General features: G+C 39.3%; 2 protein-coding genes across 5 annotated transcripts in view; one reads left to right on the top strand and one right to left on the bottom strand.

The window, feature by feature from the left end:
• LOC145978990 (E3 ubiquitin-protein ligase Zswim2-like) overlaps positions 1–7,247 on the bottom strand; it is a 108,431-nt gene extending 101,184 nt beyond the window's left edge. The window contains exon 1 of the mRNA XM_083112050.1: positions 7,209–7,247. The gene's annotated coding sequence lies outside the window, so the exon portion shown is untranslated. The remainder of the gene's footprint in view (positions 1–7,208) is intronic.
• Positions 4,858–26,359, top strand: part of Ipp (inositol polyphosphate 1-phosphatase) — a 34,740-nt gene continuing 13,238 nt past the window's right edge. The window contains exons 1-4 of one of the 4 annotated variants that reach the window (XM_083111812.1): positions 4,858–4,922; positions 9,547–9,767; positions 17,512–17,634; positions 21,948–22,191. In XM_083111812.1, the coding sequence (XP_082967938.1) occupies positions 9,564–9,767; positions 17,512–17,634; positions 21,948–22,191 (571 nt within the window). In that variant the 5' untranslated portion in view covers positions 4,858–4,922; positions 9,547–9,563. Of the gene's footprint in view, positions 4,923–6,954; positions 7,398–7,506; positions 7,615–9,546; positions 9,768–17,511; positions 17,635–21,947; positions 22,192–26,359 lie in introns of those variants that run through there. The other 3 variants (XM_083111810.1, XM_083111813.1, XM_083111811.1) reach the window with 3 other exon arrangements.

Here is a 26,359-nt window from a genome sequence, read left to right as displayed (position 1 = left end):
GGCATCAGTTCCCTTTATTTGTTGTTTCTACATTGTGTCTACTAATTTCTTAAGTCTTAAGAAGACTTGCGAGTAGCTAACTGGTCTGTCTGGTACTGTAAACCCAGAGTTCGTAAGCCGAATCAGATCAGATAACACTGCACAACACGAAATTTGTCCTTTAGATGAAAAAGTGTGACTAATGTATTTGTGCATGACAAAAACGAATCTGCAATTTGTTTCCGTGTTAACCAAAAATACAAAATTTGAAAGTGTGTTTCTCCTGTGCAGTGGCGCAGGAACGTTTTTCGTTTGGGGGGGTACAAGATTCAGCCTCCGATATATATATATATATATATATATATATATATATATATATATATACCTATGTATAATGTAAGGGCATATGAAATTCTCTTTTAGTTATTTTATCATACATATAAGGTTTCAATTCAGTTCATTTTAGAACCCCAGCTACATGTAAAAATATCGATGTATTCGATGTTTTCTCAGAATACTAGAGGGTGTTTAACAAGTACTTTTCTATCGAATATTAAAACTATTTGTGACGGATTTTGTGCCACTTCGTCCCTTAGAGTTTTTCCAGTACTTATTGACAACTATAGTGTTGTCTACAAAGAAAATTCAAGACACTCCCACCTCGCTGGCCTCCGTAGTGGAGTGGTTAGCATAGCTCGCTACGCCGGGTTCGAATCCCGACCTGGGCATAGGTGTTATTTGTGACTGTCCCTTCCTCAATTTCATCATAATCATCCTCATCCTCGCGATTAGCTAAAAGTGGTAGAAATGCAAAGTAAAATAAACCAAATTAATCAAACATTTACCCCTCACTCCCCCAAGACTTTGTGAATCCAATCCAATATCATTTTCGAGACGAGACAAGAATAGTGGAAGCATTTCGTTTCGGAAAATTCCATTTGAAAAATTCAAAAGGAGAGAAGGCCGGCCACGTACTCTTCGGATGCAGATTTATTATCTTCAAATCAACGCGACCATTTCTTTAGAAAGATGTACCCCCCCCCCCTTACGCAAAAGAATCATCGTCTGCAGCGTGATTTTCTGAAAGTAAACTTCATCTGAATACATCGTTCCACATACATTCTACACAATTTTCATCTCCTTAAAAAGGTTTCTAAGAACACAGATCAATGAACTAACTAGTAGCACAATATCATAGAATAGGTTTACAATGCTTTGAATTCCTGTGGTAAGGTAGGTAATGCTCATCATAAGCAATATATATATTGCATTGAGCGATTAGAAAATAGGTTCTGCCTGTCAAATTATCTGAGGGGGTACAAGGGGTACAACTGGATCTATAGATTTAAGGGGACACAGTACCCTCTTCAAAATTTAGGGGGGTACGATGTACCCCTCTGCCCCCCGTTCCTGCGCCACTGCGTCCTGTGTTACAAAGAATGAATGATCCAAATTGTACATTGGTATGTCAGGATAAGATGCATGCAACATTGTTAACGAATTACTGTTGCTTCCTCTGTGAATGGGACAGTCGGGACAGATAATCATTGGCCGCCACGACAGGCATCAAGAACATATCACGAGATCCAATTGACAAGCCCCAAAATGTGGGATGTGGCAACGAGGAAGAAGCTTCACGGGATTAAGCCCATGCATGGCGTTCCTCCCTTTCACTCTAGTCAAGAAGTTCTTATTCGACTGCGTATTGGACACAGCCGTCTAACCCATGGTCACTTGCTACAAGGGTTGGACCCTTGGATGTGTCGTATTTGTGATGTCGTTTAAAGTATTCTACATATTCTTGTTGGATGTGCCCATTTTGCTTTCCTCCGGCAAACTTGCAATCTCGCCAGCTGTTTCTCATCCCTGTTGGGACATGATGACAGTGTTTCATCAAATGATTTTAGCTTTGGCTGGTCTGTGAGGATGCTTTTAGTTAATTCGACTTTTTAATATATCGTTTCTGTCTTGTCTACAACCTTGCGCTAAGGGGATATTTCCCTGCATATATTGAAGGGTACAAAATGGCCACACGTGCCGACGCAACCAAAAATGTTAACACAATCAATCGATCAGAATGTCTTTCTGCCCCATTGCACATCAAGCTTGGTTTGATGAAAATTTTCGTCAAAGCACTAGGTACCTCTGGACGAAATTCCCACGCTTAAGTGAGGCAAAGGTTATGGAAGGTGTGTTTATTAACACACAAATTAGAACCGTTCTTCATGATGGTGCGTTTGATTCTAACATCAAAGCTATTAACTTAGTATGTCCAAGTTTAACGCGAGGATATTGCCGCTATGAAGATGTGTAGACAAGTTCAAAGATGTGTGTCTCGAAATCCTAGACGAGATGAAGAACGAGACAAGTTGTATTTTTTAAAAAATCGAGACGAGACAATGGATGCAGGTGATGAAGATGTCACTTCTGGAACACTGACATCTGGAAGAAACCGGATGAACAAGCCCTTTTTTGGTGTTTGGAAAATATTTATATATACCAGAGCCGTTGTAGTTTCCATCGTGAACCCTTCCACTTCATCTAGGCTGTTGGGTCATTGGAGGAAGTAGTAGGCGTGATTGGTCCCTTGTGGTGTTACATTTCTTACGCGTCACATCAGTCGCTCGAAGCAGCCAATCAGACAAGCATGTTTTTTAAAATCTGCCCGGGCTTTTTTATGCTATTGGAGACAGGGAATAACGCCGGAGGAAGATTTGAATGCGAAGGGTAAAAGCGAGACGAGACCAAGACTTTGGTGTAGCATTTGAGAAATGACCTACACCAAATGTACTTAACTATGAGACTTCTTCAAACATTTATTTGTAGTTGAGTACATATTTTGTCTACAGTAATTCTAAAATTAATCCATTAGTAGAAATTGTAAAAACTGTGCAGCGCAGTTGCATATTCAAAATAAAATTTCGTTTTTCAAGAGCTAGTAGCGTCGAAACGAGGTGTCAAAAAGAGAGAGAGAGAGAGGGAGAGAGAGAGAAGTTGTTTGCCTAAGTGTATCTGCGCTCTGTCCAGGCAATCTCTGGAGTAAATGAACGAAATGAATTCTGCGCAAGTAGGACTCGACCAATGAACGTGAGAGGTGAAGTGAGGTATGGAGGGGATAACAGGGCTGCTACTAAAGTCTCTCTCGGGAATCTGTGTAGCAAGGCCGCACTTAACGGTAGAGGAGCGAAGAAAGCGATTGGAGGAGAAAGCAGTGCGCGCTACTGCAAACGGCTGCTACACTCTGTTCCAAGTGTAGTCTGGAGCAAGTTAAAGAAAATAAGTCTGCGCAAGTAGGGCTCGACCAATGAGCGCGAGAGGGGAAGTGAGTGCACTGAGGGGAACATGCGGCTGCAGCTACCAGCCGTTTGCAGCAGCGAACACTGCTTTCCCACCTCTTCTACCGTCATGCGCGGCCTTGATCCACAGGGAGAGAATGTAGTTTCATACATGCTTGCTCATACCGTATATTACGACACCCGAACACTCCAAATCTCGCCTCGCCACCGTCCTTAAACGCAACAACAGTTTCGTATTCCGCTCACTCCGTCTCCCCATTACACCCGCCCTCGTGTAACTCTTGGCGTCGTTTAATTACATTTCCCTGGAAGAACACTCCAAGTGGCGTCCGCAGCGCCGGTTGATTCCTTGCCAAGCTGCGGATACGACGCCCGGTGAGCCATTGCTCCGACAACGACCCGCACTCTAGATTGAATTCCAAGCCGAAACCAGAAACAGGGTCGTAAAACACGGCTATAAAATCCCGCGACTTCAGAATTGGGGTATCTCCTCTCGTCCCGCGCGAGGGAACTCCGACGCGGGAAAAGTTAAGCGGGAAGGTGCGTTCCTCCTCCGCCATTTGACCCGATAAAGTTCCCCGTGACCGGTTCCCTAGGGAATACGCCCGTGACGAGATGGCTGCAGTTGTAGCTTCTCCAATCGAGCAAAGCTGGATGAAATTCTGCACAGGGAGCGATATGTTATTCCCGGGAACTGATCATGGCTGTGTTTGTCAACAAGGTCACCTTCCGAGGCAGCTCGGGAAAGAATTCGTTCAGGGGCGTTCAGTGCACGGAAATCTAGTAAGGGGGTTTAAGCTTTTCCCTCTTTTTTTCTTGGTACGAACCGAGCGAGTTCAGTAGAGCTGGAAAGTTGATGACCTAAAACACAAAAAAATGACTAAGATTATTAAAAAATGACCTAAATATTTTTAAAAAATGATCTAAAAATTATTTTCCCTCTTAAAATGAAAACTTGATTTTTCATGACACTGCCAACTGCAACAAAAGTAATATCGTGCTTTCACTGACAATCCTCGATATGATGTACTTGCTAAAAAGACCATGTTAGGAAATATAAACATGCAAGTTATTCTAGCAAATGGATTTAACATTCACGAAACAACACGGAAACAGCAAAAATAAACCTCAAAATAATTTTAAAATGCAACCAAGACGGCAAAAAATTGGGCCTTTGTGAAAATTTTAGTGGGCGTTGAGGAAATTTTGTGGAAGTGTTAGGGATGTGTGGCCAATCACTGACGGAAATAATCTTCTGAATTACTGTCAAGGCCAGATTTAGGCGTACGCCCAGCTGTGCGGGCGTGGGATCCCACGAATTTTGGAGCTGCAAATTTAATCCAGTGTGCAATGCAATCCTAGCGTTTCTTTTCACTTATTTTGCCGCTTCAATGTATTATTATTATTATCCGAGGCTTATGCATTGGTTTAATAACAATTGGACACGTGGAAAGGATGGAGGAAGAAAGGTTATGAAAGAGGATTTTACCTGAAAGATTATATTCTCATTCTGATAATATATTCTTGCAGGAGAAACTGAGATGGTTAGGTGAAGTGAGAAAAGATTTGTAAAAGAAGAGAGAAGAAGGGAGGCCTATTGCAGGAGGAGGCCAAATCTCATATAGGGCTGTAGCGTCGCATGGTAAGGTAAGGTATTAGGCTATTGTTACTATTATAGCCACTTAATAATTATTTGGAGTAAGCATACAAGTGTATTGAATGCCCTGTTAGAGCTGCTGCTACCGGTATGTGTGTTTTTGCAAGCGACACGGAAATACCAAAATAGATTTTTGACATTGGGAACAGTTTCGACGTCCGGCCAGTCGCGAGCCCGAAACTGCTCCTCTCCTCCCCCACCAACCTTTCTTCCCGACAAGCTGGGGAAAGAGAGGTCTGTGCACTTGATGGTTGTAGGAGTAGGAGGGGAGAAAACTTAGCATCACTATTATGGGAGTATTATTTTACTTGTTCTCTTGGGAATATCAATGGTGTAGAAATACAGGACAGATTGAAGATTTTGCTTGTGCTAGGAAAAGTCGAAACTTCGATTTGATTAGCCCTAACTTCAAGTTGAAATCGTTTTTCCATAAGGGAGACATGGGAGTCTCCTTATAATCAACATAATAAAAAAATTTAAAAAACTTCCACTTGCAACATGGAGAGAAATTCACTCTCTTGTCCTATATTTTGCTATTTTTCAGTAGCAGTGCCCATTCCGACGGTACTGAAACCTCTTCGCCTTAAGAACAGCAATAATATGTCAATGTTTTCCTGGATGTGCAAATGCATTTAACTATTCAACAACACAGGGAATAGACAAGAAGCAGAGAAAACTTACGTGTTTGAAGTACAAACTTGATCGGCGAGAATTATTAAATATATATATATATATATATATATATATATATATATATATATATATATATGTGTGTGTGTGTGTGTGTGTGTGTTTGGTTTGGTTTGAGTTGCTGTTTTAAGTCCACTTTATGCACAGTAAGGCTAATCGGGACTGGACCTACAGTTTAAAGTGGAATCCGAACCACTTGTGCCTCCACCGGGTATTGAACCCGGGACCCCTTGATTACAAGGCAATGACGCTACCACTGCGCCATGGGGGAGGCCCTGTGTGTGTGTGTGTGTGTGTGTGTGTGTGTGTGTGTGTGTGTGTGTGTGTGTGTGTGTGTGTGTGTGTGTGTGTGTGTGTGTGTGTGTGTGTAAAGCCGATGAATGGACAAGCAAAGAAAAATTACCAATATAGAAATATACAGACTTCATTATATCATTACCTGAATGCGTTATCGTATCTAACAGAAAATCTAAGGATAGGCTAGCTTCACGTTCATACTGAAGCATGATACTTTTTGGCATTATATGCATACATTGAATAGATAAGGACTTTTCCTCTGTGAATGTTAACAAAGTTGGTCTGCCTACGAATACTATGGAATTAAGAAATATATCATAAAGTCGGGAATCTACATTAAAAAAAAATACTTCGTTATTTGCAAAATAAACTTCTAGCACACCGTTCTTTGCTACATTGTATTTATCAAAGAAGGCAATTTTATGGCTTACATCGGAATAGTATTCATGTATCTTCCAGAACACACAATGCAAAATTTCAAAATAAAATAAACGTTGAAGATTAGGCACACACAGGAGATGTACTACGTGGAAATTTTCAGCGAAAAATGTAGGCTCGACCAGGACTCAAACCCGGGTCTCGGGCATACCGTGCATGTAAAAAAGCGATAGCGAAAAATCAGGCGAGGCCAGGCCGGCTCGGTAGCTCAGTGGTAGAGCAATGGCACGGTATGCCAGAGACCCGAGTTCAAGTCCTGGTCGAGCCTGCATTTTTCGCTGAAAATTTCTACGTAAAACAAACGTATTTATGGATTCGTGCCGGCGTCTTATATCTAAGCAGTTAATACATTTGTTTTAAACACTGAAATGTTACTTTTAACGCATTTATATCAAAATCCAACATAAGGTAGGTTTAATATATACTGATTCAATTTTTCGACAAATTTAGTCCTATTTCTACATATTACTACAACTGTTCCATTCAAATTTTGTTTACAAACAAAAAAGGTTATCGACTTACCAAGTACTTCTAGCGATTTGCCATTTAGATGGCAGCACCTACTAGACAGTGCACACACGGAAAGCGATAACATGAAATTAAACAAGTTTCGCGCTTCTGTAGATACGATTTTTTTTCTGCTGCAGGAGTTAGTTTAATTAAAGTGCAAGCAAGTTATGCATATTGTTTTGCGTATAGTTCTACTGTAGTTGGCAGTGATATACGCTATTTCAATTATTAGTCAATAAAGCACTAAACTATTGAATCTTTCTACACAATAGAAATTAGTTGTTATGCCACACCACATTAATCACTAAATTAGTGTAGCGTATGTATTTTAAAATTCTTACTAGTGCGAATAACGTAATAACACTTTATGCGAATCAAATCAATGCGGAAGTTCCGCTTTCAGATGTCCGTCAATATGGCCACCTTGAATGGCAATCAGCTGGCCTTGGCCTCAAAATTTCAAGGTGCACAATCGCATTAGTGACGAATAGAAACTGTATGGTTTCTTCAACTAGCAGAAGTACAGAAAGGTAAGAGAATCCGCACATACCATTGTGAAATAAGTATAAATTGACTGTTACCTGTTTTACAGTAGATAGTTATGGGGGCGTAACGTTGTTTGTTTCAGTAGTATATTGTTTTATTGACCGGATTGTTTACAAGAATTGTATTTTCTGATCGGTTTAGTATTTAACCTACAAGAAACCTCGAATCGCCCAATAATTAGGTTTTTAGATAATGCAAGTGGTAAGTTTCTCAATAGGAAGCCCATTTCTTGCAGAACACAACAAATATATATGCCCCCAGAAAAGGAAAATAGTATATGACACCGGCACCTCAACTAGAAAAAGAAATATAATTTTGCATTATTTATAATAGATTTGCTTGTTTTAGTTTTTAGAGGTGAAAATTGGCAAATAGATATTCCTTGCACTTGTCATGTTGCAGTTATGTAACCATACATTATGCTTGCATGGAGTGGTATTTTTTTTGGACTGAGATGAAAGTGTTTTTTTTTATGGAGAGGGTTCAGTTTTGAAAAATAAGTAAAAATCCTCTACAATATTAGATTTTTCATAACATCCATAATACTAAGAGTGGTATTTCATGGGTTGGGAATATTATTAATTATGTAGTATCGCCCGAACACCTCTCACTCGTTTCTTTCGTTAATTTTAGCATTGATACTTACCTATTCTGCATTGCGGAAGATTCTTTAAGGTGAATTTATGCCCTTTTCCATAAAATAGTGTCAACTTTTCATATTACGAGTCATTATTTGTCGTCCTTGTTTCGCTTGTATAACAGACAATATGGCGTTCACTCGTCAAGTATCATCGCACGTTGTGCTTGTGTTTTGTTATTTTGCAGTGTGCAAGCAGTGTTTCAAATCTTAATGACCGAAAAGTACATGCTATTAGGATTTTTTTTTACATGTTTCCGTGATTGTTACATGATTACCTCCACGAACCATGCACGATAAGGTTAGGTTAGGTTAGGCACACAGTTAAAAAAAAATTAAAAGGGTTTACGACATAAACAGCCACAATTACGTACTATTACGATTTTTTTTTTACATGTTTCCATGATTCTTGCATGATTACCTCCACGAACCATGCACGATAAGGTTAGGTTAGGCAAACACAGTTAAAAATAAAATAAAAAGGGTTTACGACATAAACAGCCAGTACGTGTCGAACAGATGGTTTTCGATTTCAGGAAACAAAAAAAAGCATGTTTGGAAACACTGACACGGGGTTACGTCATCGAACGCAGGCAAATAGCAAGGAAATGGCAGCAAACGCCTCTGCATGTTGGAAATATTTCTCAGGAAAGAAAAAGGAATTCCTGGTCAGAAAGCTTAAACGATCAAAGAAAACACCTTCACGAACTTCCACGTCAGAGAAATCGATTAAAGTAAGTAGTAGAAAGGTAAAGTGCTCCCCTGTGCTTAGCACCATGCCATGAAGGCGTGTGGGGGTAACGCCCCACACTTTCTTGATCCGGTCGTGAGTGGGGGTGATGTGATCAGTTTCTTCTGTAAAAATGAAGAAATCCGTTCGGGCGATACTACATATTTACTGGAATATTAGCTGGTTGCTAATTTTTTAGGGAGTTGGGTGATTCAAGAATAGTTATTACAGATTTTTCAAATACCACACTGCATAATACAGTCTACCAGTTAAGATCTGAAACTTTACCTGTCAAATGGGATTTTAATTATGACTGGTAATTAAAATGTAAATGACAATGAGTTATCAGGATCTAACATTTCTTTCTTTCTTTCTTAAAAAAAAAAAAAACTTTACCATTTTAGCTATATGCTTGCTTAAATTTAATGTTGTTTTATTTTGGACTTGTCTTAAATTTAAATTATTCTTAACATTAATGCAGTGTAGGTAGGTGGCCATTATCGAATCTATCTCACCGAGAATTACATTGATTTTAGGTTAATTTTAATTTTAACCAAATCAACACCTAACATCACTGACATTGTTCCTTATGCACATTTATTGTAAATCAGTTTTCCTGTGAATTACTCTATTAATTTATTTAGGAAAATAGCATTTTTTCACATGTCCTGTTGTTTTTTTTATGTATATCTAACTGAGGATATGCTCATGGTACAGCATTCAACAGTTGGTTACCCTAAATGTGTTGTGCTTTTTCTTGTTGCAGAACATTCATGAACAACTATGGCTAACTTTCTAAAGGCCCTTGTAAATGCTTCCGAGAAGGCTGCAAACATTGCCAGAGCATGCAGGTACGAAGAGGACTTGTTCAAGCTCCTAGTGCAAGAGAAGAAAAATGAAGAGAAAAATTCCAGATTTGTTCAAGATTTCAAAACCTTAGCAGATGTTCTTATTCAAGAAACTGTGAAGCATGATATCGGAAAGCAGGTTAGTTTTCATCTGCTGTTGTGCACCATGTAGTGCAAGATTTGAAAATAGAGTTTGAAATCAATGGTTGCAAGTTGCATTGCTATAGCCAGGCATGTGCTTACTGGGCCTGAAATTGTACTGATCTACAATGCAATTTCTACAGAAACAAAAGTAGCATTTCTTTACAGGGGCGATTCCTTCATGTAGGAAGTGAGGAACTTCCTACAGTTCATTTATACTTGCTTCCAGTTCTCTACTTTTTAGGAGTTTAATAATAATAATGGGCGTTATAAAATTATGAGCTCAATGTACGTACAATTGACTAAGTTAGCTACTGTCAAGAGTCGACTGCTGTCCCTTCTTCAGCCACAGCCCAAAGACGATGGACACACACACTTTGCTGCGCTGCCTGAGGAACTTCACTGGTGTCACTACATACAGATGGGTGAGAAGTGGAAAGGGGGCAGGGGGAAGGTTGCAGTTTTAAAGAATCCGACGAGGAAGCGTCAAGAGTTTCCTCAATCAATGATGCCCCAAGCAAGATGGTACAGTAAAAACTGCATATCCCAAAACCTCTATAAGAAGGAAACCTGTAAATATGGAAAAAAAAAAAGTCCCCAGAACGGACCGATTTTATACCTGAAAATGACCTGCTTAAGGTGGGAACCTCCTTAACGCGGAAACGGAACACCATTTAAAGACAAACGAGATGTTTTTATTCTCAGTAAGATGGAAATTTCTTCCTATATTTTTTTCGCTCGCAAGAAAACAATGCAATACTGTAAGTGGAACATGCCTCTGTTGCCACTCGCTTATCGGTAACATTGTTGATATGAAAGAATGCTCTACAATACTCATACCTGTTATGATTCTGTTTCTTTCTTGCATTTCTTACCCTCTTTCTCCACCTTTCTTTGTCAATTTTTCCTCTGTTCTTTCGTCATCTTTCTATTTTTCTTGTTATCTCTCTTTGTTTCTTTATTTTTCTTCACTTTTATCTCAATCTTTCCTCATCTCTCTTATTCCATCTTTCTCTTTCCCTCTATGCACATCGCGCTACGATGCCAGGGGTCCCGGGTTCAAAAAGATACATAAGTACAACTGTACATTCTTACAATACTGTAAAAAGTGTAACAACATGTTGTGTAGTTACATAATTGTAATCTGTGCTATGCTTATTGCGACTGTATCACATTTTTATTCATGTACGTACATGCATTAGTACTCTACATTATAAGTAATGTGAAATGTAAATCTGTCTTTCCATTATTTCCTGCAGCGCTTTATACTGTATTTAAAGTCAACCTTGTATAAGAAGGAAAACTGTTAAGATGGAAAATTTTGCTCGGAATCATCATGTTCTGGGATAGACAGGTTTTACTGTACTAAACCTAGCACAGTTTGATTTTTGTTGGCACCTAGCACCCTGCTTTTGGTATAATGGTAAAATGTAGCATAATCTACAAACGTGAGTCTTAGAGAGAGGGAAATCTAATTCAGAGGAATATGTTTTCAGGAAATAAAAGTAAAATTAGGTCCAAATTTCATTTTCACTTCACCAGCGGAAATGTTTAAAATAAAAGGGAGTATGCCTACACAGCAACAAGCTTTTTACAACTATGCCACAATTCATTCTCTATCTTTTCTTTATGCTGTCAGATTTTGTTCGTGAGGAAATTTTATGGCACTAAATCGATAGAAGGTTGGGGGTAAATAGAGAATTCTCTAAAACCATTTCAAGTTTTTTGCTGAACTAATTTAGTTTCTTGAGCCATCGTACACAATTTTTCATACCTTCCTCTTTTTACCATAACTTCTTCCTACACCCCAAAAAAGCCACGAGTTGCCACTGGTTCTTTACAGATTTATAGGGTGGTTCAGAAATAATTGCTGCTGCTGTTGACTGACTCTGGCTTGTTTTGATATAGTTTGGGAGGGTTCCTAACCAAATACCTCACACGTAATAGTAATGAAGTGTATATTAATATGTTTAGATTGTGTGTATTAATAATAAGAATCAAATTGGTAAATTATTATTATTATAAGGCTAGAGATATAACTGTATGCATCCATTATCTAGGGTATGTTTATCCAGAATTTTCCATCGGGGGGGGGGGGGGAGGGTGATATGTATCAGTGGCGTAGCGTGATTCTATGAAAGGTGTAAGGCTTCCTTAGATAAACCTGACCTGAATATTGGATAAAGAAAACCTAAAAACATTTTAACTAAATAAAATCTATTTGAATCTAAGTCCTGTATGGGCACACTCAATTTCAAAACACAAAACACACACACTCTATGTTAACAATAATAGCATATTACTTAATGAAAATTCTCATTTATACTATAACTCGATCTGACGATCCTTTAGTCTGAACACCTCAATCACGTCGTCGTAGAATCGGGAGTTTCTGGTCAATGTCTTTAGCAGCTCCTTTTCAATGGATATCAGTCCCAAGTCAGATTTCCTTGCCTGAGTCTGTTTGCTGCTTTGAAATGTATGAATCCTCTTCAGTGCAGAAAACGACCTTTCCACCGACGAGCTTGAGGCAGGAACAGTGAGGAACAATTCTGTTAGTTTGTACACTTGTTCAACAGCTTCATTCAAATGGGTAGTGCGCAGGTACTCATGAAGTTCAAACACACTCTTTACTCGATATTCGGCTTCAGAATAAATTACCTATAGCTCAACTTTCAACTGGTAGCAATTGACAAATTTCGCATACAGCTTAGTTAAGCACGCAAACTCTTCTTCTGGAAAGGCCATGTCATATTTTTATTCTTATTATTCTTTTTCTTTCACTAAAGCCATTTGTGGGAAATGCGTAAGATACAATTTGCAAATGCAAATGCATTCGAAAATATTACTCATTATCATGGTTACGATATTTGCGCACATTTTGAAAAGCATATCAAGCAACTTAGACAAAGGAAAAGGTAAAAAAAAATCTGTAAATCATAACGCTAAGTATTACGCGCATGCTTTTAACATTACGGGCAACTGGGATACACGCACCTAACTTTGCAGGTGCTGCCAGATCTAGAATTGCCAGACATTCCTCTTTTATGTTAACTTTGCTGCTTCTAATGAAGGTAATATCCAACATTAAACCATCTCTTTGTGTACTTAATTGTTAGTTTACACATTTAAAACGACACCCGTTTTGTTAGCTACACCGCCCGTCAAGCATTGTTGAAACAACATGGGAGTCGATTTTCTTGGTTATCTTTTGACCGTGCAAATAGACGCAGCGGGGACAGAAATCTCGCCAGATAGCACCCACTCATAATGCGCATTACAGTGCGTGAGAATCGGAGCGCCCTGTCGTTGGTTGAGAAGATACTACGTAAGCAAACACACCCGCCATGGGCGAGTCCAAATCATTTCTTCCATTCACCCACACGTAAGTCCTCTCAACAGGTCTTACAGAGAAACAACTCGAATCAAAACAAGTCCTCAATTGTTTCGTTAAAAGTTCTACTTGAAGTCTGATATTGCTATGTGTGTTCAAGCGATAAATACGGGAATGAAATACGTTTTCTTCAATAATTTCAGCTTGTAAGGTGGACTTACAAGCCTTACGTGGACACTACGCCGCTGATATGTATGGGGCCAAAATGACCACACGTTGGTCATTAACAAAACAATATAAGATGTCACACAAAAAATTAATGTTATAATGCATACTTTCTTAACTATTGTCGGAAACTGTTCTGGCAAGAAAATGTCAATATTTGGATTCAGGTTGTTATACAGGGTGATTTCGAACTCCCATTACAAACTTAGGGGGGGTGAATCTAGAAGGAAAAACAAGCCGAAAGTGCCATGTGGCAAAATTACGAAAACGGTACCGTGTGGCGGCCAGAGCCGTAAGAAAATCGGTTCACACCTCTTTCAAAGAGCAATAACGTCTGAACCACGAAAGATACGAAGATCGGCTCTGGCGGAAGTGGAGGAAGTCGTATCCAAACAATATCAGGGCGTTGAAATTGCGGCGCTTTTCGTAATGCGCAAGGGGAATCCCCAAAGGAAATGGGGAATCTCCACTGCATGTGAGCGGAAACTCGCGCAAAATGGAGAAAGACGACGAGGGAACGGTCGAAAAGTGACACATGGAGGGAGTCCCCAGAGGAGCGCATGAAGTGCGACAAATGGAACATGCTTGGACAGTGACTGTCGCGCATCCCAGATGGTGCGCAAAACGGAGTGATGGATGTACACGTGCATGCTACGTGGAACGCAACGTGCAATTACAATTGCGATATGAACCACTACGTGCCCCCTCCCACCGGGAATTCGTTGAACCCGGGACCTCGGGAGTACAAGGTCAGCCGGAAGTCGGCTCTCTGAGGAGCAGCACCAAATATCCACGTGCCCCACGAATGCTGGGACACCTCCCTAAAAAGCACAGCCACAAAAAAAAAGGAAAGAAACTGGCACGTACGTATGAAGAGTTTCACATAGGAATGTACAGTATCACTTTGGCGGAAGGAAAACAGAGAGTAGCACAAACAGATAAAAATCAGTAACACAGATACGTATTGACCCTTTGTCCTGAAAAATAGGCAACTTGTGCTAAATCTTGAATCATTGCTGCTTGTTGTTTCTGTTCATTACCGATGGTATGAAGGAACGACGATGAACTCGGAATGCAGCACGTAAGCACTGCAAAGGACAGTATGGAAACATCCTTTGGCGTGTGCAGAACGGAAACTCACAACAGGGGCTCAATATGACGACCACCAACATCGATGCACACATTGTACCTTCGAAGAATGTTCTCATACAGACGATTGAAGACCAGTGGATTCTCTCGAATGACGTCCGCTGCTGCCACAATCCTAGCAACCAGGTCATGCTCAGACTCGATGGGGGTTTCATAAATGAGACTCTTCATGCGCCCCCATAGAAAAAAGTCCATGGGCGTTAAGTCGGGAGATCGTGGGGGCCACGGCACGGGCCCGGCACGCCCTATCCATTGCCTGTCATATCTGTGGGTCAGATGGTCCCGTACGTCCCGTGCAAAGTGGGGTGGCGCCCCATCATGCTAGAACCACATGATTTGCCTAATGGCCAATGGCACATTTTCCAACACCTCGGGCAATGTCTCTTGGAGAAAAATCAGATAAGTACGTCCTGTGAGATTGGTGGGAAGTACGTATGGGCCAATTAAACGACCGGCCAGTATTCCTGGCCAGACGTTGATGCCCATTCGCTGGTGGAACCCACGAGCTTTCGTTGCGAATGGGTTCTCTTCATCCCACACAAGGCTGTTGCGGGAATTAAAAACACCCTCTCTGGTGAATTTCGCCTCATCCGTGAAGAGCACCAACTGTGGAAACTGAGGCGTATTCACGCAACGACGCACAAACCATGTGCAGAAACGAACACGTGGTTCAAAATCTGTGGGACCCATGGCGTGCACCTTCTGGGGGTGATATGGGTGCAGTTGTTGATCATGAAGGACATTCCACACTACAGACTGAGATACACCAACATCCCGCGCTACGATTCGGGTACTCGTACCAGGGTCTTCGTGCACAGAATGAAGAATTGCCTCCTCCACCGCAGGCGTGCGCCTCGTCCTTGGGGCACTTGTGTCCACTCTACTCACAACAAATGTTCCAGATTCACGAAGACGACGGTTCACTTTTTCGAATATGGTGTGTGATGGCGTCACACGTTCCGGGAAACGTTCCTGGTACATCGCACGGGCAGCCCTTCCATTGCATCTCGCTTCCCCGTAAATGAGCATCATGTCTGCATACTCCTCGAAACTGTATTGCACCATCGTGGGAGTTTTCACGTCCACACACACCCACAACGTCGTAATGTTCCCATAAGATACGTCGTGTGTACGTACTCAACCAATGTGTCACGTCCAGCGCTCTCTCCATACAGTCTTGCAATACCCAGAGGGCGCAAGGGTCAACTTCGACCAGGGATAGCGAGTGACTCCTAGTATGACGTCAGCGCACACCTTCATGCATCACAGAGGCTACGAACGGGAAGGAACGTCAGTAAGTACGGGTTGGTCGCTCCCGTTCCATGTCCTTCACGTGAGAACGTTAACGACTAACGTCGGACTCGCATGGGATACCTCTACACCCTCTGCAGTAATGTAGTACAGAACAATACGAACGTGTCCCAGCATTCGTGGGGCACGTGGATATTTGGTGCTGCTCCTCAGAGAGCCGACTTCCGGCTGACCTTGTACTCCCGAGGTCCCGGGTTCAACGAATTCCCGGTGGGAGGGGGCACGTAGTGGTTCATATCGCAATTGTAATTGCACGTTGCGTTCCACGTAGCATGCACGTGTACATCCATCACTCCGGTTTGCGTACCATCTGGGATGCACGACAGTCACTGTCCAAGCATGTTCCATTTGTCGCACTTCATGCGCTCCTCTGGGGACTCCCTCCATGTGTCACTTTTCGACCGTCCTGTGACAGCATGTTCCCTCGTCGTCTTTCTCCATTTTGCGCGAGTTTCCGCTCACATGCAGTGGAGATTCCCCATTTCCTTTGGGGATTCCCCTTGCGCATTACGAAAAGCGCCGCAATTTCAACGCCCTGATATTGTTTGGATACGACTTCCTCCACTTCCGCCAGAGCCGATCTTCGTGTCTTTCGTGGTTCAGACGTTATTGCTCTTTGAAAGAGGTGTGAACCGATTTTCTCACGGCTCTGGCCGCCACACGGTGCCGTTTTCGTAATTTTGCCACATGGCACTTTCGGCTTGTTTTTCCTTCTAGATTCACCCCCCTAAGCTTGTAATGGGAGTTCGAAATCACCCTGTATAAGCAGGAAAGCTTGTAGAAATGATAGTCTGCTGGTGGGATTGTGAAAGAGCTTTACATTGCAGGTTGGCTATGTGGGGACTCGTAGGTTAAATTGGTTCATTAGGGATTCTGTTTCAACTTTATCATTGATGATGATATGCAAAAATTTCATGTCTGCTAGTTCCTAACGAGTGTGTGGTGGTTGGATATTCAAGACAGGCATAATACCTGTTTCATGAAGATGTCTGAGAGAAGGTGTTCTGTGGCGAGAATAAAACTAAGGACAACATGAAATCATGCAAAATTAGTTTTAGCAGCCATGGATCAAGAATAGGTGAGATAAAAGATTTGCAAAACATGCTAATAGACAGTGGCTTGCCCAGGATTTCAGAAAGAGAGGGGTTAAGTACATTTTTTATAGTGGTCAGCCCTCATTTTTCCATCTTTTTGTATTTTTGATGTTCTTTTTTTAGGAATCCTGGGCCAAAGAGGGGCTTGTGATCCCACCCCCCTCCCCTTCTTGAGCACGCCTCTGCTAATAGATGATTGTTGGTTTTGGATTTCAGTGAACCTGTACGGAAGACCAAGGAGACTCGTAGCTCTTTTACTAGTGTCTGTAATTTGCTCATTAAAGTTGTCTTTTCATTGATGATAACACCAAGATCTTTTTAGAGGAAACTTTATTGATGAGATCGCTTTCAAGATAATAAACAGAATGCACTTTGTTCATTTTTAGGAAAATAATGGACTGGGAAACTTCAATTTTTTGCAGCAGCAGGCTGCATTGTTACTTTACATTGCCATAGGCAAAATATAGTATAACTTGTAAGTCAAAAATGTGTGTTTGTGTAATGTGCATGTTTTGTGGCATTGTCGAAATAAAATAATAAGAATCAAATTTATGTGCTACCCCCCCCCCCACACACACACACACAATCACAATTTTTCTTCTTGGCTAATGGAGTTGTCTATTTTACAGTTTCCTGAAATCGCACCGTACATCAAAGGCGAAGAAAGCAATACTTTTTGTAACACCTTAGGAGAATCGATCACAGTCGAAGTACAAGATGACGTAGACATCACCATGACTTTGCTGAACAAGGTAACACAGTATTGCATGTATTGTATGTGTGCTCACTGTTTTATGTACGTGGCATGAAACATTGGGCTTACTTCCAAGAATTTGTAAAGAGGCAAACTTGTTAATGCTATTGCTTCCTGTTTTTAGCCATAGGGTGTAATGGGAGAGAGTACAGGACAGAAACATTCACTTGTTAGAACTAATTTTGTACTGCTTTGTTCCACACAGGCATGTAACAAGAATACATTTATTTCTCATGATAATTTACTTGGCAGGCAGTGACCATGTAAACCAGAACCATCCAAACTGGGTGAGCCGACTTCTGTGGTGGAGTGGTTTAGCACAACATGCTAGATGATTCCAGCGCTCCCAGGATCAAATCTTTGCCCGAGCATGGGTGTTCTTTGTGAGTGTCTCTTCATCAATTGCTTTATATCATCACTCATCCTCATCTTTGTGATTAGCCAAAAGTGGCAGAAAAGTGAAGTAAAATAAACCAAAGCGGGTGACCTGCAGTTCAGTCCCACTGAAGTTCTTCATGTGGTCCAACTTAATAAACCTGTAATTTTATGTACAGACATTACCTCTAGTGTAATGTAATTTAGCCAAATACAAAAAAGTTTGAACATGCCTTAAATAAATATTCTTACAGTTCTGTATGGTAGAGCCCAGAGGCGTGCCCAAGGGGGGGTTGTTGGGGTTATAACACCCCCCCTTGAGCTTAGTATTCCTAAAAAAAAACATGAAAGGTAGGAAAAGATGGCGAAATGAGAGCCGACTACCAGAAAAAGTGTACAAAACCCCTCCCTTTCAAAAATCCTTGGCACGCCACTCGTAGAGCACCTTAATGGCCTAACTACTAAATGTTCTTATGGCTAGATAAATGGAGTGTAATTGATATCGAGGGAGGGGTAAGATCGTGCTGTATATTTATTTATTTATTGCATCTTGTTTATCATGGCGAAGTTAAGGCTTTGTAGCCTTTTCTACCACTTAACCATGCTTACAACAACATTTAAACCATTACATAGAAAGGTAAATATTAAAATATAAAAAGAGAAATATAAAATTACAAAGAAAAAAATTATAAGAAAAAAAATACATACGGGAATAAAAACCTAACCTATACTCACGAGCATACAACAAAACACACACATACACACACACACACAATCAGATATTCATGACAGTAGTCAGGGATTTGAAATATTAAGGTGAATAACTTCTTCAAAATGCTCTCTCCTTTCAAATAGCCAAATTGATATCTTAAATGTTTATTTCTGCTCACCTTCCCGTACACTATACTATACCCATGGCAAAACAGCCCTTAAGGGCCAGGGCCACCGACAGCCGGTCTTACTCCCATATGCCTCAGCATAGATGGGTGATCATCTAACCAGTCACAGGGTGACGTGTGACCAACACAACAACCCCCCCCCCCCCAATCGTTGTAGGTTTCCATGATCGGGTTACGCTACTCATTTCACCACAACCCCAATTTCCTCACGATGGTGGGTGGTCACTGGTCCCGTACACAGGTCAAAATCTTAGTTGTTATGCTTCCCCCAGGAGAATTGAACCAGCATGTGTCCTGTAGCCCGAGCCCAAAGCCCGATGCTTTAGACTGGATGGCCATGGACACACCTTAATAGAATGGTAGAATTTTAATTTACTTTTGTTCAGCAAAAGCAAATATATAATATGGAAAATAAAATTTCCCCTCTATTTTGTCAATTTCGAACACACTACACCACATTTCAAATCTTAGGCTGCCAACACTAAAGACGAGAGAGCTAACATTTGGTTTTATGAAATGCGTGACTCTGCTACATTGAATACAGTAGACACAAAAGTTCTCTTGATTAGTTCAGAGAGAAATGTGAAGTTCATTTTTTTTTTTTTATGTATTTATTTTTAAAATAAGGTTCGCACGTAGAATGCTTCAATTAGATGGAAGAGATTTTCGAAAAAATGTTGCATAGTCACTCTCAATTCAGCAGATTCTAAAGCAGAATTTGTATTGACAATTAAGAAAGTGTCAATCACAGGGTTTAATCTAGCAATGATTCATTGTTTGTTGCATGCAATGCTCAACATGGTAGGGTCTATCCCCACAGCTGGAAGAAATTATTCCAAGCATCCTCCTACCTGTCTCATTGTCAGCATGCTTAACCATAGAAACATCCTCCCCCAAAGATTCATGCAAACATCTCCCACCTAACATTTTCCACTTCAAGGACTGTTTGCACGATGCATTGGCAGATTATTAGAAAAATAGAATCATTGCTTATGTTTAGATTTTGCTATTGTTAGTGTGCATTTTTTTTGTATACATTTGCAGTATACCATAGCCGGCTGCTGCTTCTTAAAGTGGCATAATTGCACAACCACTACTCATTCCATGTCCTTACATAACATGCTTATCAGTCTTTATATAGTTACATGTGATATAGGAAAGAACACACACAGAAGCAGAGACAAGTAAATTATTTCCTGAAATTTTCTTTCGTGCTCAGAGCTTATACCTAGTAGATAAATATATCTTAGTCATGAAAGTAGGAAAATATATTGATACTATAATACAGTTACATATGCAGTGCAAAGCTAAGTAAAGAAAGTAGGAATGGGATAGATTAATCAGCATCCTATCGGTATCTGCCAATGTAGGTCGATTATTGATTATTTTACCGATCTGATATATCAATAAATATCTTACAATTTAGTGCAAAATTCTTCCATTTTGTTATATTTTTATGGATAATCTCCGTGCCCTGCTTTAAAAAAATTCTAAATATACAACTTCTTTTACACTGCATTCACGTGGAAACACACATTCATTACGGAGATCAGTGAATCATTCAGGTTCTTCAAGGACAGTTTGCAATTTTATACCGGATCGGTAGAATATCGGTATCAATAAATTTTATATCGGTACTTCATCGGTTTCGGCCAAAATTTCATATCGGCCGATCCCTAAAAGAAAGTTTAATGTAGATTTTTTTTCAAAAAGAAGAAAAATATAGTGTTGCACCTCTTATTTGCAAAACCACCATTGTTTAACTTTGAAGGCAGTAAAGATAGTCTTATATGTTTTAAAATCAGGGCAGTGGTACAGGACATAACAGATTGCAAATAAAAAACTTGTCAATATTGCAAGCATATCACATCCTCATTATTAAGATAAAAGAAGAGAAGAGAAAACGTGAGCCAGTTCTTATTGAGTTTTAGTATTTTTAAGTTCTCGTTCCTTCTTTTATCCCAACAATGTAGATATTAGACCTTTGTGGCTTTTTATTTTCAGTCTGTGTTGTATCCTGATTTTTAAACAAAGATGATGTACTTCTCTGTACGAAATATCTTCTCACATTTCAAGCAAGGCATGGAGCTACATTTAAATTTACATAGAAATTAGCATTAACAAAAGAACATTAGTTCAGATACTTTTCTCACACCGTGTACTAATTGTTGTAATGAGTTTCATGTGAATGTTGTTATTAGTAAGAATTATGTGCTTTCATTTCATGCTATGTTGATATGTTAAGCATGAATTATTTGTATGCTCTTATGTGAACTTAGTGATTGTTGAAAGCTGGTGGTGTTTTTTATGTATGTGCATGAAAGCTTAGATACATATGGGACATTCCACTGCTGCGGTTGCGACATTTCACACATTCTAGACATGAAATTGAATTAAAATATTCATAATGAACTGATTTCATAGATTTATGAAGTACTTTGTGTTGTCTGCTAACAAATTAAAGAAACTTCAGTATGATGACATAGCCTGAATGCATCAAAAGCATTAAAAAAATGTGTTACGTGTGTGATGCTTTAAAAATGTAACAGAATTGGACTTAATTTGTGTGTGAAGCACATAGGCTAGAGATGCTAGTATTTTTGTTGGTGAAATATTCAAATTGCATGCATTCACTAACATTTAAACCTTAATGCAATTAAAAACACTAATAATTTTCAGATTAATTCATTTTGTTATTTACATGAACTAACCACTTTCCGTGGAATGCTCCATATTATTGTTAGATTGATTTGTTTTTACGTAACCATAATAGTAGATATTGATGTTGAATTTCACACTAGTTGTCACCTGTAAATGCTGTAAATACTTTTTTGTGATGAAGATGAAGAAGTGTGCATCCAACCGTAGTACTAAATTGGCTGACGAATTAAGTTTCCTTTTTCCAGACACTTGCTTCGCTTGCGGAGAAAACTTGCATGACAAAATGCTCGGACTGCAGCACTGTTTTTTTAGCACCTATTTCCCTGATAAGAAAAGCAAATAAATAGCAACAAAAAAGATTATACTTCAATTACAGGTGTGCAATACTTGTTCTCAAAAGGGTGTATTTAATGACTATATGAAACGTGCCGTATTGACATTCAAAAAATGGAAACTTGGACCATCTTTCACACCGCAGGTTTTGGATGGAGACGTAAGTGCAGCAAAGTTATTGGCGATTGAGGTTCACAAGGAAGTGAATGTCCTTGAGGATTTCAGTCGGAAAGATCTTCCTGAGAGTCTTCCGTTACAGGAATTTGGAGTTTGGATTGATCCGATCGGTAAGTGGTACAGGAAACTCGTGTACAGATAAATGCCCTGTATTTTTATTATTACGGTATTCAATACAATAAAATCACGTATGGTACATAAGCAAGAATATATTTCTTGAAGTGGAGATGTTTCATTACAAATGAATTTGCATATATTAATATTCGATTTTAGAGTTCTTTAAAGTTCACGTAACTAGTGTTGGCATGGAATGTTAATTGGACATTATCCATTGTCTAATGCAGGGGTTCCCAAACTTTTTCTTTTCACGGCACCCGTTGAAAAGTAAGCTTATCAGAGTAAAAGGCACCCTTAGTGTTTCAAGATTTTTCCATGGTGTGTAAGTCAGAATATAGGCCTATCTAACACTTGCAACGCTCAGCTTGCGTTAAGTTAAAAAATAAACACATATTTCAAATTCAGTAACATATTATATATAGAAAATACTAAATAGACACACATTTGGAATAAGTGTCATTTCAATGAAAATTTTGGAACATGTCCCTGTAAGCCAACTACAGCACCCCACTGAACCGCTGTGCACACTTTGGGAACCACTGGTCTAATGCTTTTAACTATACGTATTTAGTATGCATACATACTATACTAAAGCATTAGACACTAAATAATGTCCAATTAACATTGCATGCTAATGTAGAACCATTGTCACTAATTATTTTTCTTGTAGTCTACGGTTATTACAAGCATAAAAACACATTTTCTTGTTGTGACGTCTCCTTTCATCAGACATTTATTTTTACTTTGATTAAAGATACAGTTATAACAATGGTTAAATTTTTTTTAACCAAAAAGAATCAGTTATACAGTGGATGTTGTCAATGTTATATTGTTGTAATATAGCAACTTAACTGTGAAACAAGCAGTCTGTTTTATTTTTATTTCAGATAAAAATTTTGATCACTTTTTTTAAAAATTATGAATTTCAAAATATCATCAGGCAATTCAAAATCATAATTGCTTTCACAGAGTTTCTTGATGTTTTCCGTTACATTATATTTTAGAGATTGTGTCTTACTCCACTTGTGAAAAGAAAACTCCATAGTGGGTTTATGTTGCCATTTTCATTATTTAATTTATTCCACTGTTCTTCTGCAATGAACAAAGTTTCCCAGACATTCAAATCTACTACTACGTACAAAAAGTACCTGGAATTTGTGAATAAAACACAAACTATGTGGTTAATCATCAACATTTATTTTGTCGCCTTCAAAATAGGCCCTGCCCCATGAGATGCAACACACATATATGCCAACGCTTAACCCAGTCTTCAAAACACTTTTCAAATGCAGAAGATGGTATCGCCCTGAGTTCCTTCTGTGATTTTCCTTTAATGGATTCAATTGATTCAAAACCCCTTCCCCGAAGTGGTAACTTGAGTCACGGAAAGAGAAAAAAATCACATGGAGCCATATTTGGAGAATATGGGTCTTGGGCGAGGACATGTGTTGAGTTTTTGGCCAAAAACTCGCGAACAAGAGTCGACATGTACGACGATGCATTATCGTGGTGCAAAATCCAATTGTTTTTCCATAACTCTGGTCTTTTCTGGTGAACATTCTCATGCAGACGCCTCATAACGGTCACATAAAACTCTTTATTCACAGTTTGTTCTGCTGGAAGGAATTCTGAGTGCACACCACCACGATAATCAAAGAAAACAATGAGCATGACCTTAATTTTTGAGCGACTTTGGCTTGGTTTTTTGGGTTTTGGTTCATTTTCAAAGTGCCATTCCGAAGATTGTTGACCTGTTTGCATGTCATACTCATACACTCATGTCTCATCACCAGTTATGATGTGTTTCATGAAGGTTGAGTCACTAGAGGCTTACGAAATCATGTCTTCAGCAACATCCCTGCGATGTGCTCTTTGCAGGAAATTCAACTCCTTCGGAACAAGTCGTGCCGCGATATGCCTAGCTCACGAGCCACCTCTCTCTCACTCACACGGTGGTTTTCAAGCACCATTGTCCTGATTTTTCCGACACTTTAATCAGTCATTGACGTGGAAGGTCGACCAGAACGGGACAAATCAGCAACAACTTCTCTGCCTTCTTTAAAAGCCTTGTACCATGCAATGCATAATTAGAATTAGATGATCATCCAGAAGATATTACTGTATATACACCTATTCAATAATAAAGTATGATAGGGAAAAACAACTCAAACAAATAAAGATAAAAAATAAGCTAAAAACTGAACATGCATACGCTTGTGTTTTCGACAGACGCAAATCAGGCCTTTTGTAGCATTTTCAACGATTCAGCACATGACAGTCCGTTGGCAACACAAAATTTCAAACAAATTCTTTGCTCGATATTAGTCTCCATTCTGCAGATCGCAGAACATTCGTCAACACAACTAATGTAAACAGATGATGTGCACAAACTGATGGATAGATTACTCTACCCCTCTGCGTGGTCATTCAGTACAGTGCTGCCATCCTACGGACAAAATGAATTCTTTATGCCTCCAATGTGGGACTTTTACCAGCCAAATTCCAGGTAATTTTTTTTACTGAAGGTATGTTAGCCGTCAGTCTTTTTAAAAATCTTATCTCTTTTAATCATATGCTTCTCCTCGATGATGTGAGCTCACAAACCTGTTCTTGGGTTTAAATTTATTATGTCTAAATTGTGTGTGTGCCATTTTATTGCCATTTTTCTAGTTTGTCCCACATAATCCTTTGAACATGAACAACTTATATATTCCTGTGGTTTCCACATCTGTTAAAGATATTCTCATTTTGTATTCATTAAATATACATTCCAAACTTCTTAGTGATCAAAAAACAATTTTGAAATTAGATCTTCTAAAAATATTTGCAATTTTATGTGAGAATCCCCTGTGGAATGGATATGTGATCAAAATTTTATCTGAAATAAAAATAAATCAGACTGCTTGTTTCAGAGTTAAGTTGCTATATTACAACAATGTAACATTGACAACATCCATTGTATAACTGATTCTTTTTTGTTAAAAATTCTTAACCATTGTTATAACTGTATCTTTAATCAAACTAGAAAAAAATGTCTGATGAAGGAAGGGTGTGTTCTCCTGAAACGTCACAATGAAAAACTGTGTTTTTATGCTTGTAATATCCGTAGACTACAAGAGAAAATAATTCTAAAATGCAAGCAATGCGTATATGCAAGATAAATCATTATCACTAACATTCAGAGAACAACCACTGTTGTATATTACAAAATAATGTATTAAATTTTACCATGAAAGTGTTTTTTTTTAATACGTGTGGTGATGTTTTGTCTAGTCACTTCCCCATCAGGGAGAAAGGAGGGTAGAAATTGGGCCAAAATGACCATAAATCAGGCCTTTGTGAAAAATTTTATTGAAATGTTGAGGAAATTTAAGGGACTAGGGCAGTGGTTCCCAAAGTGTGCACTGTGGCACTCTGGATGGCTTACAGGGGTGCCACATAATGTTCCAATATTTTCACTGAAATAATGTGATTGTTCCAAATGTGTGCTTATTTAGTACATTTTACATAAAATGTTTGTGAATTTGAAATATGTGTATTTTTTAACTTATTGCAAGCAACCTAACGACACTAACTGAGCGTTGCAAGTGTTAATAGACTTACATTCTGACTTGGATGCCGCTGAAAAATCTTGAAAAACTAAGGGTGCCATGGAACGAAAAATTGTGGAACCCCTGGCCTAGGGGATATTGCTGGTGTGTAGGTATAGCTGCTTTTGTATTTGGCACTAGTCCCCAGGTGTTAATTTGCTAGGCCCCTTCTACCTGAGCCTAAGATCTATATCTAAGCATCTCAGTTTAGTTTTTTTTTCCTTCCAGTCAAAATATTTACTATTAACCTAGGTACCAATATATGCTAGGGTTGAGACCAATATATTGGTATTTGAAAGTATCGGTTAATATTTAATCACTTATACCAGTGGAATCTGGAATCTAGGTGACTCACAGAGTTCACAAAAATGAGCAGTTTCAGAGTAAAACTTGATAACCCACAAAAGTATGAACCAAGAAAAATGCAGGTGAATGCCGGACCCTGTGGCCAAGTGGTTAGCACATCGCGCTGCGATGCTAAGGGTCCCAGGTTCGAATCCTGCTCAGGCTTGGTTGTTTGTGAAGTTCGTTCATCCATTTCATCACTCATCCCCATCTTCGCAAATTAGCC

This window comes from Lepisma saccharinum, chromosome 25 (assembly GCF_977018435.1).
Source record: "Lepisma saccharinum chromosome 25, izLepSacc3.1, whole genome shotgun sequence".
NCBI classification, from domain to species: Eukaryota; Metazoa; Arthropoda; class Insecta; order Zygentoma; family Lepismatidae; genus Lepisma; species Lepisma saccharinum.
The sequence above is the reverse complement of the archived record's forward strand: the minus strand, read 5'-3'. Positions and strand labels throughout refer to the sequence as shown.